The sequence below is a fragment of the Schistocerca serialis genome, chromosome 2 (assembly GCF_023864345.2).
Source record: "Schistocerca serialis cubense isolate TAMUIC-IGC-003099 chromosome 2, iqSchSeri2.2, whole genome shotgun sequence".
Taxonomy (NCBI): domain Eukaryota; kingdom Metazoa; phylum Arthropoda; class Insecta; order Orthoptera; family Acrididae; genus Schistocerca; species Schistocerca serialis.
In genome coordinates, this window is record NC_064639.1 from 187,426,927 (window position 1) to 187,440,471 (window position 13,545).

Consider the following 13,545-nt stretch of genomic DNA (forward strand, 5'->3'; position numbering starts at 1 on the left):
ACAGCAGTCTGCCAGCATATTTGGAATCCATTTTTCCAAGTAGCATTTTTCAATTTCAGTAATGTCCTTGTGCAAATGCTTGCCATGTTCTTCACTGGCCGTGCCGCAGTTTTCAGGGAAGAAATCAAGATAGGAATCCAATGTGTGTTGTCAATGACATATTACATTCCATTACCATAGTTCACAATCAACTCACTGTTTAGTTCTCTGTAATGTTTAGATCTGCAATTTCCTAAGTTATGACAACATTTTTGAAAGAAGCCTGCAGCCAATTCTTGATTTTCAAACTGTGAGCCTTTCATAAGTTTCTTAATCTGAGTACCAACAAATATTCCCTCTTTATTTTGCTTCACTGACCTTTAGGAACTAGGTTTTTAGAAAGAGAAATGCAGTTCCATCATGATCCATTCATTCACTTCACGAAATTTTTAGTCATACCTAGTTTGATATGTAATGGAGGCAATAAGATTATGTCAGCATTTATTAGTGTTTGATGAATATCATTTGCCTGTCCTGGATCAAAAGATTCTCTCCCTGGTCAGCTTTTCTTAATCTAATGATTAATTCTATCTCTGCTAAACCCCATTCACAAGAACCAACAAAAATTTTTATAGCCAAATTGTACTCCATGCAGAATAGCTATCACTTTGAAACTTGCACGTATCTTCCACAGACATCATATCAGAAAATGTATTGCAAGAAATGCATGTTCATGTAACTTTCCTTCATACCAACTGCGTGAACTATAGGAATGGATGGAAACTTATTTTCATTATGCAGCAAAACCTTTCAAGCTGGTTTTCAAGGAGCCAATGAACCAACTCCAATCTTTAGGTACATACTCATCATCCAGTAACTCCACCAAAGGATCAACAGAAAACTGGGTCATCCTGTTTAGAAAATAGATGTTCAAATCCCTTTTTGGCACTGATGGAAAGAACTCACTTTGGTGCCATTAAGCATGTGTTGCCTTTCTTGAAGCAACAACTTTGCTTTACTTTTAGGTAACCTGAGAAAACAAACCAAGTCAATTTAGACCCCCCTCTATTAGAAAGTGAGGATCATTTGTAATAGTTCCTTTCATAAACAATGGGGAACTCTGTTGTTGTAATTCACTAATGTCATCAACATTTTCAAAATAATCTGCCACATTTTTGTCGTCTGGTGGAGATGGTATGGGAAGGCCTGGCCCATGAGACACTGTAAAGATGGATATTTAACAGTATGTTTGGACTTTGGACTAATTCCAGATATATTTGTCAAGCAGAAGTAGCAGTCTACAATACTATGAAAAGGACAGATTGCTACTCATCGTAAAGATGACATGTAAGTTGCAGACACGCCCAACGAAAATACTGTTACACATGACGCTTTCAACCAAAGCTTTCTTCAGAAAAGAAGCACACACACACATTCACACAAGCAATCAACCTCATGCACACATGACTGCTTTCTTGAGCCATAATACTTTTCATTGTTAGAAGCAGTAGTCTCTTACATGATCCTCATGTTCCCGCCTTATCAAAGGAATGGCAAAGGGCATATGACGGATTTTTTTTTTTTTTAATTAGCCAGTAAATAACGTTACACTTTTGGCACAACAGATTTCTGGAGCTCAAAACTTATTTTGGTCTATTTCATTGTCAACATAACAGTCACAAGCTCTCTATTAGAAAAGTCCAGTTTTGCCTCTGCAATTAGCCACAAATGTAACAAAAACTATTTTTATTATTTACATATCTGGGAGACATGTTCCTTCTCTGAAACACAATGTTTAACCACTTCATACACTGATCCCCCCCCCCCCCCCCCCCCTCAATTATGTTCCAAAAAATAATCGTTTTATTACTGACAAATATCACATAATGAATGATGTTACATACAGACATATGAAGATAGCTTTTGCAGCTCATAATAATAAGTTACAAAATTTTGAAGATCACCAATAATAAAATCTTGAGAATACACATGCACTGCCTTTTGACTAAAATATCCTGAAACCTGAAATTATTTTTTAATTTCTTTGTAAATATGGAGTCTAATGATGTATTTCACAACAGCTTCTTGTGAACACAAATCCTGGAGAAGCTGGTAGGAGCACAGTGGATGTATTTACCTCGTTCCACTGAAACTTGAATGACAAACTGTCATCACTTTCAGTTTCTAATTATGTAACATTATATTCTTCTTCACTTTCTGAGTTGTTAAATTCAATGTCAAACTCATGATAACTATAGCCACCCTTTTCCTGGAAGCACTGCCGAAACAACAATACAGGACAGCGGCTCTAAGCATACATTATGTTGTCACATATCCAAAGCTGAACATAGTAAAGATGGTATCTAGTGGCAACGAACTCAACCAAAACACGACAGCCAGGCTATAAATGTACGACCAGATGCTCTCTAGTGGCTGAACACTTAACTATCAGTGCAGACACAGATATTATAAGTCGGGTTTTATTCATTTTTTGGAAGTCTGTTCTTAAGTTGCATGTGTATACTCAGGATTTCTGTCAAAATAATAAAAATGAGATAACTTGGGGTTGTATGTTTAGGGGTTAAGAAAACACACTATTAGCTGACACTACACTTATCAATTCACACATGAGGAACACATATAATTAGCTTCTATCACTAAATAAAGCTTCTACTCCTCTGGCAACTGAGCAGGACACTCATCTGTAACAGACCTCCTCCCTTATCTGTTGTTGCAGCAAATCATGATCTGGGCGGGAAAGCCATTATTGTGAGGAAAAGGTCACTATTGAACATTTTTGTCATTCCTGATGTCACAAACAATAATATATATTTAATGACTGTGTTTAGAACCCTACACTAATAAATGAGAAAATAGTTGTTTTTTAATATTGCAAAAAAACTGGTAGGTGATGGACACTTATGACTTTGTTTTTGGGTTTGAGAGATGCAAATAGATAAGAATCAGCTGCATTGTTTATTTAGCATTTTCATTGTTGAAGAGTGAGCACTGAGTTAGTCGTAGCACTGTTAAGCATAAGACATTCGTCGATAACTCAGAGTGTAGCAAAATGGGATTGTAATCGTAAAGTCGTTGGTTTGAATCTTGCTAGTTTATAATTTTTTTTAACTTTTCAAAATTATATATTTATTAAAACATGGTTATGTTATGTTATTTACCATATATGGAATCAAATTTTTAATGAAAACATTTTTCTTAAATGCTTATTCACCAGAAATGTGAATATTCACAATAAATTAAAATTTGGTACAATCATGGTAAACATGAAAGACAAAATCAAACACTTTTATTTCCTAACATTGAACTGTATTATTATTATTATTATTATTATTTATTGATGCACACAATTTTTCATGCAACAAATTTTAATTTATCTTCATATGATCTATAATTAAATATAAAAAGATATTATTTTTATTAGAATATTATGATTCTTATTTATTAATTCACATTTTCATTTGTTAATAGATGTGGAATTCATACAAGTATGCTACAAGTGAGATCTGAGTCAGCAACTTTATAATTGCAATCCATTATTCTATGGGCTGCAACAAGTTTGCATATAAACTCCATTTTTTTTTTCTTTTTGCAGTGAACAGATTCTCATAAATCTTCCAATATAGCAGATTTCTTGGACCTCTTTTGACTACTGTGATGTACTGCTTTAAGACACTGATGTCCGGGCAAATATCTTCACATCCTGTAAGTACGAAGAAAATCGAAGAGGACAAATCCATAAGATATCCTTGTAAATGAGATCTATACTGATGTGAACATTCCATTTGCACCTGTCAATCACAAGTTGGAAACCTATTGGTACACACTTCTTACAGCTACGTGATTAAGACATGAGCCACACAAATATTCCAGATGTGTCTCATACCTACTGTCCATAAGCTTTATAGCATAATAGATATGTCATCACCCTCCCTACACCGATGTTCCTTCTGGTATGTGGTAAGAAGCAGTAAAAGAATACATTCCCTTTCAAGTTCTATCCGTAGCACTAGTACAGTAAATCTCAATGATTTTATTGTCTCTCACAAAATATATTTTTATGAACAATTTCCAAAGAATTGTTAATTGAATTTGAAACAAAACTTTAATAAAAGCATTTCTTTACAAAGTAACAGAAGTCATACCGAATGGATGAGCCGCTCCAAGATTCAGAAAGCGGAGAATAAGTTCCATCGCCATTTTCAATCACCCTAAACAAATTAACATGATCTCCATCCTTAAATACAAGAACTGTAACACGACATCCTGGTGGTAAATGTTCAAAAACATCCTCCCTGAAACAAAGATGCCAAATTTATAAACAGAGTATTACCTCATTTCTGAGATTCATTGATGACCTGCATATAACACACAATACCAACAGAAATGTGGGTTCTTCTCAAGCATAGAATAATAAAGTTATTATGCAGTTTGCATTTAGTTACAGTAAATTTATTATAACAAATATTAAAAATATGCCAAAAAATTAAAATGATTTTCAACTGCTTTGCATTACTATTTTTGTAATTACAGCAAAGATTGGTCAAAATAATGTACCGTATTTACTCGAATCTAAGCCGCAACTGAAAAATGAGACTCGAAATCAAGGAAAAAAAATTCCCGAATTTAAGCCGCACCTGAAATTTGAGACTCGAAATTCAAGGGAGAGAAAAGTTTTAGGCCGCACCTCCAAATCGAAACAAAGTTGGTCCATTATAATATGAGACACAATTTAGATCAAATGAATGACGATACAGCTACAGTAGTGTGGTTCGAGTCATAAGCTTAGCAGTTAAGCTTCACCAGGTAGCCATTGCTATGCGTCAGGCGCTCCATCCATATTTATACGGGTACCCATTCCTTTTTCACGTGCTTCGTCTGGTTTGAATCGATTGCTTATTTTTCTTTGATCTGATAATTGTTGTTCTCTTTGTTATAGGTGTTTACGTCCCTCTAAGCTGAAAATGCGTTATTGTACTGTGCCATGCATTGTTTGTCGCATTCTGATAATGTGTGTTTACGACCTGTCGCCGATCGTGGCATGGCTTGCTTTTGTGCGCGCTACCGCCGCTTACGATTAAAAAAAAAGAGGAATTGTCTCATGAGCGAAACAATGGCAAGAGACTGCTATTTGTTGTTACTTACACTACTGCTTTCTTTGATAATGATCAACAAGAACCAAATAATAGACTGCGTACGATAGAGGATGTTCTGAACGAGAGTTTAGCCAAAATTTTTCGCCGTTTGAAAATCTTTGCTGACGCCTCTTTTGTACATTACATTCTGCACAGAAATTAGTCATCTTAGATTTAAAAATCTAGTCAACTGTCGTGCTTCATTTCTGACTGTATCGCTATTAGGCATAAGAATAATACGAATATAATCATGACATGATATGTATATTCTTCCACGTTTGCTGTTGTCTCTCACTAGTTTCGTAGTTTATTATGAAGACAGGATTTAAATGAGATAGCAGCAAACACGAAAGAATACATTGCAAAATGTTTATATTCGTATTATTCTTAAGGTGAAGAGAATACTGCATGTGATTCACAATTCATAAAAGTTCCTATTAGCAACCATCTCTTCTCAAAGGTAGGAAAAAATTCAGAACGTGGAGTTGGCCATATTGACAAACATCCCAAACAGTCCTGCCAGCTGGATTTTCATAGTACATTGAAATGCTGCTACATTCGAAGATGAACAATACGGAACTTGTATTTACTTCGTTGGATAATGTATGAAAATGCAGTGGTCGAAACTCGGGGCGGAGAAAAAAAGCTCGTCTTCCACCTTTTTTTAAAATTTATTTACTGACTCAGAGGTTTTGGCGCCAGTATTTATCTTTGTGCCTGCAAAGCATGCCGGTGTAGCGTTACATATATTCGCCGCAGAAGTTCGTTGTGGTGGCACCTACCAACATTTTTCAGAACTTCCACTTACTTTGCACTCGATTCTAAGCCGCGGGCGGTTTTTTGGATTACAAAAACCGGAAAAAAAGTGCGGCTTAGATTCAAGTAAATACGATAAGTACTTGATAAACACTAATTTCTCTGCCACCAGATATTTTACTAGCTAGAATGCTGTCCTAATGATCAGCAGCAGTTTGTTCTTAATTGTTAATGACAGGACTCACAAAATACTACATAGTGCTACACATTCATCTAAATTCATTACTATGTTCCAATGCTTGAATGTGCATTCCCAAGAAGCACACAGAGTAGTAAGAATGTATTGGCTTTTCAGTCAATATTTTATTTTTAAATGCAGGTTAGGCTTTACCGTGATTGTTATTGATTTCAAATGAAACAACAAGTTCACTGTTACCAATCACTGTTTTTATCTCCACTATGCATTACAAAGGTTTAAACCTCCATCATCAGGTCGGTATGAGATACGCGTGTGTTGTATTACGATTTTTGGAGGAACTTGTGCGACTGTCTCCAGTGGTCACAGGTTCCTTTCACTGTCTTAACACATCACTTGTACACTGTCATACTTTATAAACAAACTGCTGGAGACATTGCCACAGGTTGCTCCAAAAACTGTAACACAACACATGTCATACTAACAAATGTATATACACCTGATGGAGATTCAAACCTTTGAAATGCATTGTGGAGATAAATAAACAGTGACTGGTAACAGTAAACTTGTTGTTTCATTCGATGTTATCATTTTATATTTTATGGCAACTTCATTTATCTGTCTCCTCAGTACACTGACTGAACAAGGTGGCGCAATGTAGACACTCTGGAATTCTATTTGGGATGACATTGATTCAAATGCTTGTCAAATTTAGGTTTCCACGATTTACCTAAATCGCTCAAGGTGAATGCCAATATGGTTCCTTTGAGAGGTGCAGTTGATTTTCCTCCTCATCCTATGTCAAACAGAGCTTTTGCTCTGTCTTTAAAGATCTCATTGTTGAATGAACGTTAAACCCCAATTTTCTCCTCCTCTTTCTTCTTTTCATCTCCTTTTCATTTCCTCCCCTTGTATATTCAGCCATTAGATGTTAAAAAAGAGCAATAATAACACGGATGTTGCACTGTACTGTCAAATTAATGTTTTCAGAAATTTATTTTAAATGTTCCATCCAAACAATTGTCAGTATTATTAATTCTATCTAGGTTTGACAGTGATCACAGCTGTGTTGAGAGATAATTGTGATAATGAAATATAGCACACATGTTCATTTCTTATTTTTTTCAGTTACTAGCTGTTACCCATGGCTGTGCTCACTTATCAATAGTTTTGTAAAGATCATGGATCGTCGGTAAGTAAGCTGTTGTAGAGGCAATAAAGTCAGCTATGTTAACATATCTGCTTGTCTGGGTAAGCATAGCACATCCACGCAGTTCGTGCAGTGGGACATGGGCATATTCACTTTATTACAACACATACAATATGCAGCGAATTTATTTGATGTAACTTCGGTGACTCTCACATCACTAGTCAATGTGCTTTTTTTTTCCTCTCCTCTTTTTAGTTAGTTAATATTGGAAATTAAATCTCTTCATGTTTAAAATGGAAAAAATAAAAAAAGTCCTTTCTTTGAGTTTCTGATATTCATTCCGGTTCATTAAAGACCATTAGCATTCCAAAAGTGTCGTCAGTCCTTACTGAATTCCAAGTTGTATAATTTGTGAGTGGAAACCACAAAGATGATTAAAAACTTTTGGAATGGTTAAACTTATTTTCTGCTGCACCTTTCTCTAATGATCCAATGTCGCTGTTGAACGTAAGACTGGTAGTCCAGTAGGTCCGGAGTAACTGCGGGAATTTAGTAGTGAGTGAAATGAATCACATACCAAGCCTGTGAGTGGTGTTTTGTCCCAAGAAACATGCGCCAGTCCGGTTCGGAAACCGCATTCAAACCGATGGTGATAGAGGCACATTCTGGTAATTAATGCCCGTTTCTTTCTTGTCCGTGACCAAATTGCATTTTGATCTGAACAAACGAATCTACATTTTCTGTACATGATCTGATGTTAGACTGATGATGTTCAGCTTCACTACAGTAGGAAACTTCACACAGATTACAGTAAACCAAGTGGAACTGACATCTGACAGTAGAGTTTTTGATTAACATTTTGCCAAGCTCTGCTCCAGTCTGTCGATGCGTAACTCGTGTCAAGTTGGTGTACTGGTGGATGTGTAAATACTTGTTAGTGTAAAAGAACCGTGGCATTATGGAGAGATTCCTCCCCCTTGTAAACTGCCATTATGAAATACAACTGCACATAATGCAGTGGGGACTCTGTATCAAGCATGAATATTGGCAGTGACTTGTTGGCTGGAACACAAGACCACAAGCAGTTGATACATGTCAGTAGTTTTGTTATGACGAGTGATGGTACTAAACTAAAATGTGGAGTTTCTAAAATTATTAAATAGCGGTAAACTGACAAAAGAAGAAAATAAACAATTTGTAGTTCGGTGCACTGCAAATTTGATGTTACTTGTATGTGCAATAAGTCAGCTGCTCTCACGTGTGTGCGCCTGTTACTTGCTGCTGCACTTGCCCATCATAATCAAATGCTGTCTCACTCTCAGCCTTCCACATTCTACACGTAAAGACATGACCTCTCTCTGCTTGTCGCACAGCCTTTAAACGACACTATTGTCACAAAATAAATCTCGGGTGAACAGCCTGGTATGAGTGTACATAGGACACAATATTTCGGGAATCGACCACGTTGCCATCATCAGGTGCGCTGATGTACTGACCGGCGGTGGGCCGGCGCTAATCCCCCTCCCACTCCTCCCTCAGGCGCTTCCTATGAGTTGGTGCGGTCCATGCCCCGCGCGCAGTCCAGGTACAACGTCCGTTCTCCTGTACCTGGACCGCGCGCGGGGCGCGGACCGCACCGACTCATAGGAAGCGCCTGAGGGAGGAGCGGGAGGGGGATTGTCCTATATATACATGCCACCGGCCCACCACCAGTTAGTACATCAGTGCACCTGATGATGGCAACGTGGTCGATTGCCGAAACACTGTGGATGCGTGAGGGCAGTGACTAACGAAGGTTGAGGCCAGGAGGGCTACAGGAACATAGGATGTATTGCAGGGAAAGTTCCCACCTGCGCAATTCAGAAAAGCTGGTGTTGGTGGGAAGGTTCCATATGGCACAGGTTGTGAAGCAGTCATTAAGATGAGGGGTATCATGTTTGGCAGTGTGTACAGCTACAAGGTGGTCCACTTGTTTTTTGGCCACAGTCTGTCGGTGGCCGTTCATGCGGACAAACAGCTTGTTGGTTGTCATGCCTACATAGAATGCAGCACAGTGGTTGAAGCTTAGCTTGTAAATCACATGACTGGTTTCACATGTAGCCCTGCCCTTGATGGGATAGGTGATGTTTGTGACCAGACTGGAGAAGGTGGTGGTGAGAGAATATATGGGACAGGTCTTGCATCTAGGTCTATTGCAGGGGTATGAGCCATGAGGTAAGGGATTGGGAGCAGGTGTTGTGTAAGGATGGATGAGTATAGTGTGTAGGTTCAGTGGATGTCAGAACACCACGGTAGGAGGGATGGAAAGGATAGCAGGCAGGACATTTCTCATTTCAGGGCACGACGAGAGGTAATCGAAACCCTGGCCGAGAATGTGATTCAGTTGCTCCGTTCCCGGATGGTACTGAATTAAGAGGGGAATGCTCCTCTGTGGCTGGACTGTGGGACTTTGGAAGGTGGTGGGAGACTGGAAAGATAAGGCACGGGAGATTTGTTTTTGTACAAGGGTGGGAGGATAATTACGGTCAGTGAAGGCTTCAGTCAGACCCTCGGTATATTTAGAGAGGGACTGCTTGTCACTGCAGATGCGACGACCACGGGTGGCTAGGCTGTACAGAAGGGACTTCTTGGTATGAAATGGATGGCTGCTGTTGAAGTGGAGGTACTGCTGGTGGTTAGTAGGTTTGATATGGAAGGAGGTACTGATGTAGCCATCTCTGAGGTGGTGGTCAACATCTAGGAAGGTGGCTTGTTGGAAATCCTAAACCCCTCACCTGGTTTAGATTCATAGATGACATCTCTGCTATCTGGACTGAAGGTGAGGACACCTTATTCACATTCCTCCAGAACCTCAACAACTTCTCCCCCATTTGCTTCACCTGGTCCTACTCAACCCAAAAAGCCACCTTCCTAGATGTTGACCTCCACCTCAGAAATGGCTACATCAGTACCTCCGTCCATATCCAACCTACTAACCACCAGCAATACCTCCACTTCGACAGCTGCCACCCATTTCATACCAAGAAGTCACTTCCATACAGCCTAGCCACCCGTGGTCGTCGCATCTGCAGTGACGAGCAGTCCCTCTCTAAATATACCAAACAATTTACAAAGGCATTATCATACCTTCCACACACAAGATTAAGGACACTTGGAAGGCGAGGAGAAAGAAGCAGAAGTGCAAGCTCTGTTAAGTCATATGTCTGAATAATCTTCTCCAAAATTTTCACTATGAAAATATATTTTTGTTTTCAGGAGGAACATTCAACAAATGCATCTGCATTTTGAGCATGTTACCATACTGCTTTTCAGATCACCAAAGAACTGTGTAGTTTCACTGAAGGAGAGTTTATAAAGGCATGTTGGTGTCTGCAGCTCGTGAGAGACTTCAAGAGTTCTAAGTGGTTACTCTCTCTGTCAACCATTCAATGCAGAATTTAAGGATGCAGAATTCAAGAAATTGCAAACAACATTTCAGATAAGGTAGTGGTTCTTGCAAAAAATTTTATTGCCTTTACTTTGGCACTGGATGAGTGCACGACATTTCTGACAGCTCAGTTGGTGATTTACATTTGCTTAGTTGATAGTAGTCTCATCCCCATAGAAGATTTACTCTGCAACTTGACACGTCTTCTTTACAGTAAGTATCAATGAAAAACAATTCAAATGGGGCAGATATTCTCACTTGTATGCAAGAGTTCTGAAAATATGGGTCTGCAATGGAAGAATCTCACCTCTGTGCAGTGGCTACACATGGCCGAAATATTGGTTTTGAGGCTCTTTATGAGGGGTACTAAAACTGTTGTACATTCCACATGAGATTTTTGCAACACATTGCATTCTCCATCAAGAGAATTTATGTGCTATAAGTGTGAACATGACGGAAGTGATAAATGTTGTCAGTATGCAACAAATTTTATCCACCAACATGCTCTCAAATATCACTAGTTCAAAACCTTTCTGAAAGACTTGGAAAGCACACTGGTGATGTAACATATCATAGTGAAATATGCTGGCTGAGTCATGGTAAAGAGTCAGAGATTTTCTTTTAAATTCAGAGTAGATAGGTACATTTACGGAAATGAATAGTAACGCTGTTGCTGAATTGAAAAACGAATGGTGGATAGCAGATTTGGCCTTCCTGTGTGATATTATGCATCATATGAATGTTTTGAATTTGGCATTGCAAGATAAAAACAAGTTAATAACTGAGATGTACGACCACATTCAGAGCTTTAAGATGAAACCCTCTCTGTGGAATAGACAGCTAGGAAGTGGGAACACAGTTCATTTTTCCATATTGTCATCTTTAGCGATGGGAACAAAGCAGTATTTTGAAAAGTATCAAAATATACTCAGTGATCTTCTCCATGACTTTTATATGAATTATCCTCAAGAGAAATTTCCATGACCTTATAAGGCTGTAGCTTGATTATGTCGATGTTCAGATCAATATAATTACATCAAAAACTTTTTTCTGCTATGAAGGGAATGAAATCTACACACAGAAGCTCACTGACAGACTTCTGTTTAAAAGCTTTTCTTTGAATTAGCACTGTTCAGAAACTGGCACCAGATATTGATGCTTTAGTGAAAAGCAAAATACCTAATATTCATTGACATCCTACATTTTTATTTTTAATGTTTAAATAAAATGGTTTCAAAATACAAATTTCTTTCAATTCAAATTTCATTCTAAAACATCATTCATCACAGAGCTGTATTAATCCTAAGAAATATCACGTTTCATAATTAGCTGCCCCATGTTCTTCGCTTCATTAAAATATTAAAGTAGCTGTACATTTCAGTTCATTGTCACTTCTCATTAATACAACTGTCTTAGTAAATACATTTTCCATGACACACATTAATAAGTGACTGAAGTGATACATCTCCATGTAACATTACAATCAGCCATAGAGTTTTGTGAAGCTGTCTTGTTCCAATGCCACTCCCCTCTCTTACCCTCACTACTACTCCTCCCATCATACCAGTAGATCAATAAACAGGCCTGCTCTAGTCTGTGGCTAATCCATTTCTCCATAATGGCCTTTTCCAGAAGTGTTCATCGCACAGATCATGCAAGAGAGCTATTGTATTGTTTGGAAAGTATGGACAATTACTGGCAGAATTCAAGGTGTGAAGACAAGTCATGAATTGTGTCCGATAACTCAGTCAGTCAAAGTACTTCCCATGGAAAGCAAAGTTATAAGTTCCAGTTTCAGGCCACACACACACACACACACACACACACACACACACACACACACACACACACACAGAGAGAGAGAGAGAGAGAGAGAGAGAGAGAGAGAGAGAGTGTTGTGAAAAATTCAGTACAGATGCAAGAAATAAATTACAGAACAATGTTCACAAAGCTATGTCAAGATACAAAAAACTGTACAAAATCTAGTAACTTCCAATATACGTGTATACTTTACCTGTTACTTTCAACAAAATCTCTTAATTCTTTCCAGGTGGTATCATCAGTCGGTGGAAGCCGTCTTGTGCTGATTGGTCCTCCACGCATCGAGAGCACAAGCTTAAGTGTTGCTCCATCTTTAATTGAATAATCTACCAAGCATGAAGAGTCATCAAGTTCCTGTAGGTTGTACAGAAGATGTTGCTGAGAAACAGGGATTCCTGAAAGAAATATGAAACTCAGTTAATGAAGAATCTAAGATTAAAAGCTCTGAGTAAGAAATCTTTCTATTACATTAAACAATGTATAATACTAAAAAATCTATGAGGATGTGCTGAAAAGTAATGCCCATGAATTTTTTATGTGAACACTCAAAGATTTTTAAACAAAACTAACTTTATCAACATTCCGCATCTTCATTCTTCATGGCTACACATTTATCTTTAAACATAATCACGCTGATGATGAAAATGTTTCTCCCAACGAGAGATCGGTTTGTTGATACCATCACTGCAGAATGTTTGACTTTGTTGACAGAGCCACAGCTCACCTCTGCTTGTACTGTTTCGTCACTACAAACGTGAATTCCTCCAATGTGTTCTTTAACTTTTGGATAAAAATCAGATGGGGCCAAGTTGGGTCGGCATGGAGGATGAACAATGAACCCAAGGGGTATGAATGTTGCAGACATCACAGAGCTCTTGTGTAGTCTGGCACTGTCATGCTGAAGGAGAGGGTTCTCCAGGCGTGGACGAACTCTTTGAATTCGTGCTTTCAGTTTTCTGAGGTTTTCACAGTACCTCACAGAGTTTATGGTGGTATCCTTAGGTATGAATTCCAAATGGACCACACCCTGAATATCTCAGAACACTGTGAGCATGATGTTGCC

At 38.2% G+C, this 13,545-nt stretch overlaps 1 protein-coding gene across 2 annotated transcripts in view; it reads right to left on the reverse strand.

Moving 5' to 3' along the window:
- Positions 1-13,545, reverse strand: part of LOC126456896 (AN1-type zinc finger protein 4-like) — a 75,909-nt gene that overhangs the window by 15,551 nt on the left and 46,813 nt on the right. For both annotated transcript variants that reach the window (XM_050092734.1, XM_050092733.1), the window contains exons 2-3: positions 12,676-12,877; positions 4,143-4,292 (exon numbers count right to left, since the gene is read on the reverse strand). In XM_050092734.1, the coding sequence (XP_049948691.1) occupies positions 4,143-4,292; positions 12,676-12,877 (352 nt within the window). The remainder of the gene's footprint in view (positions 1-4,142; positions 4,293-12,675; positions 12,878-13,545) is intronic.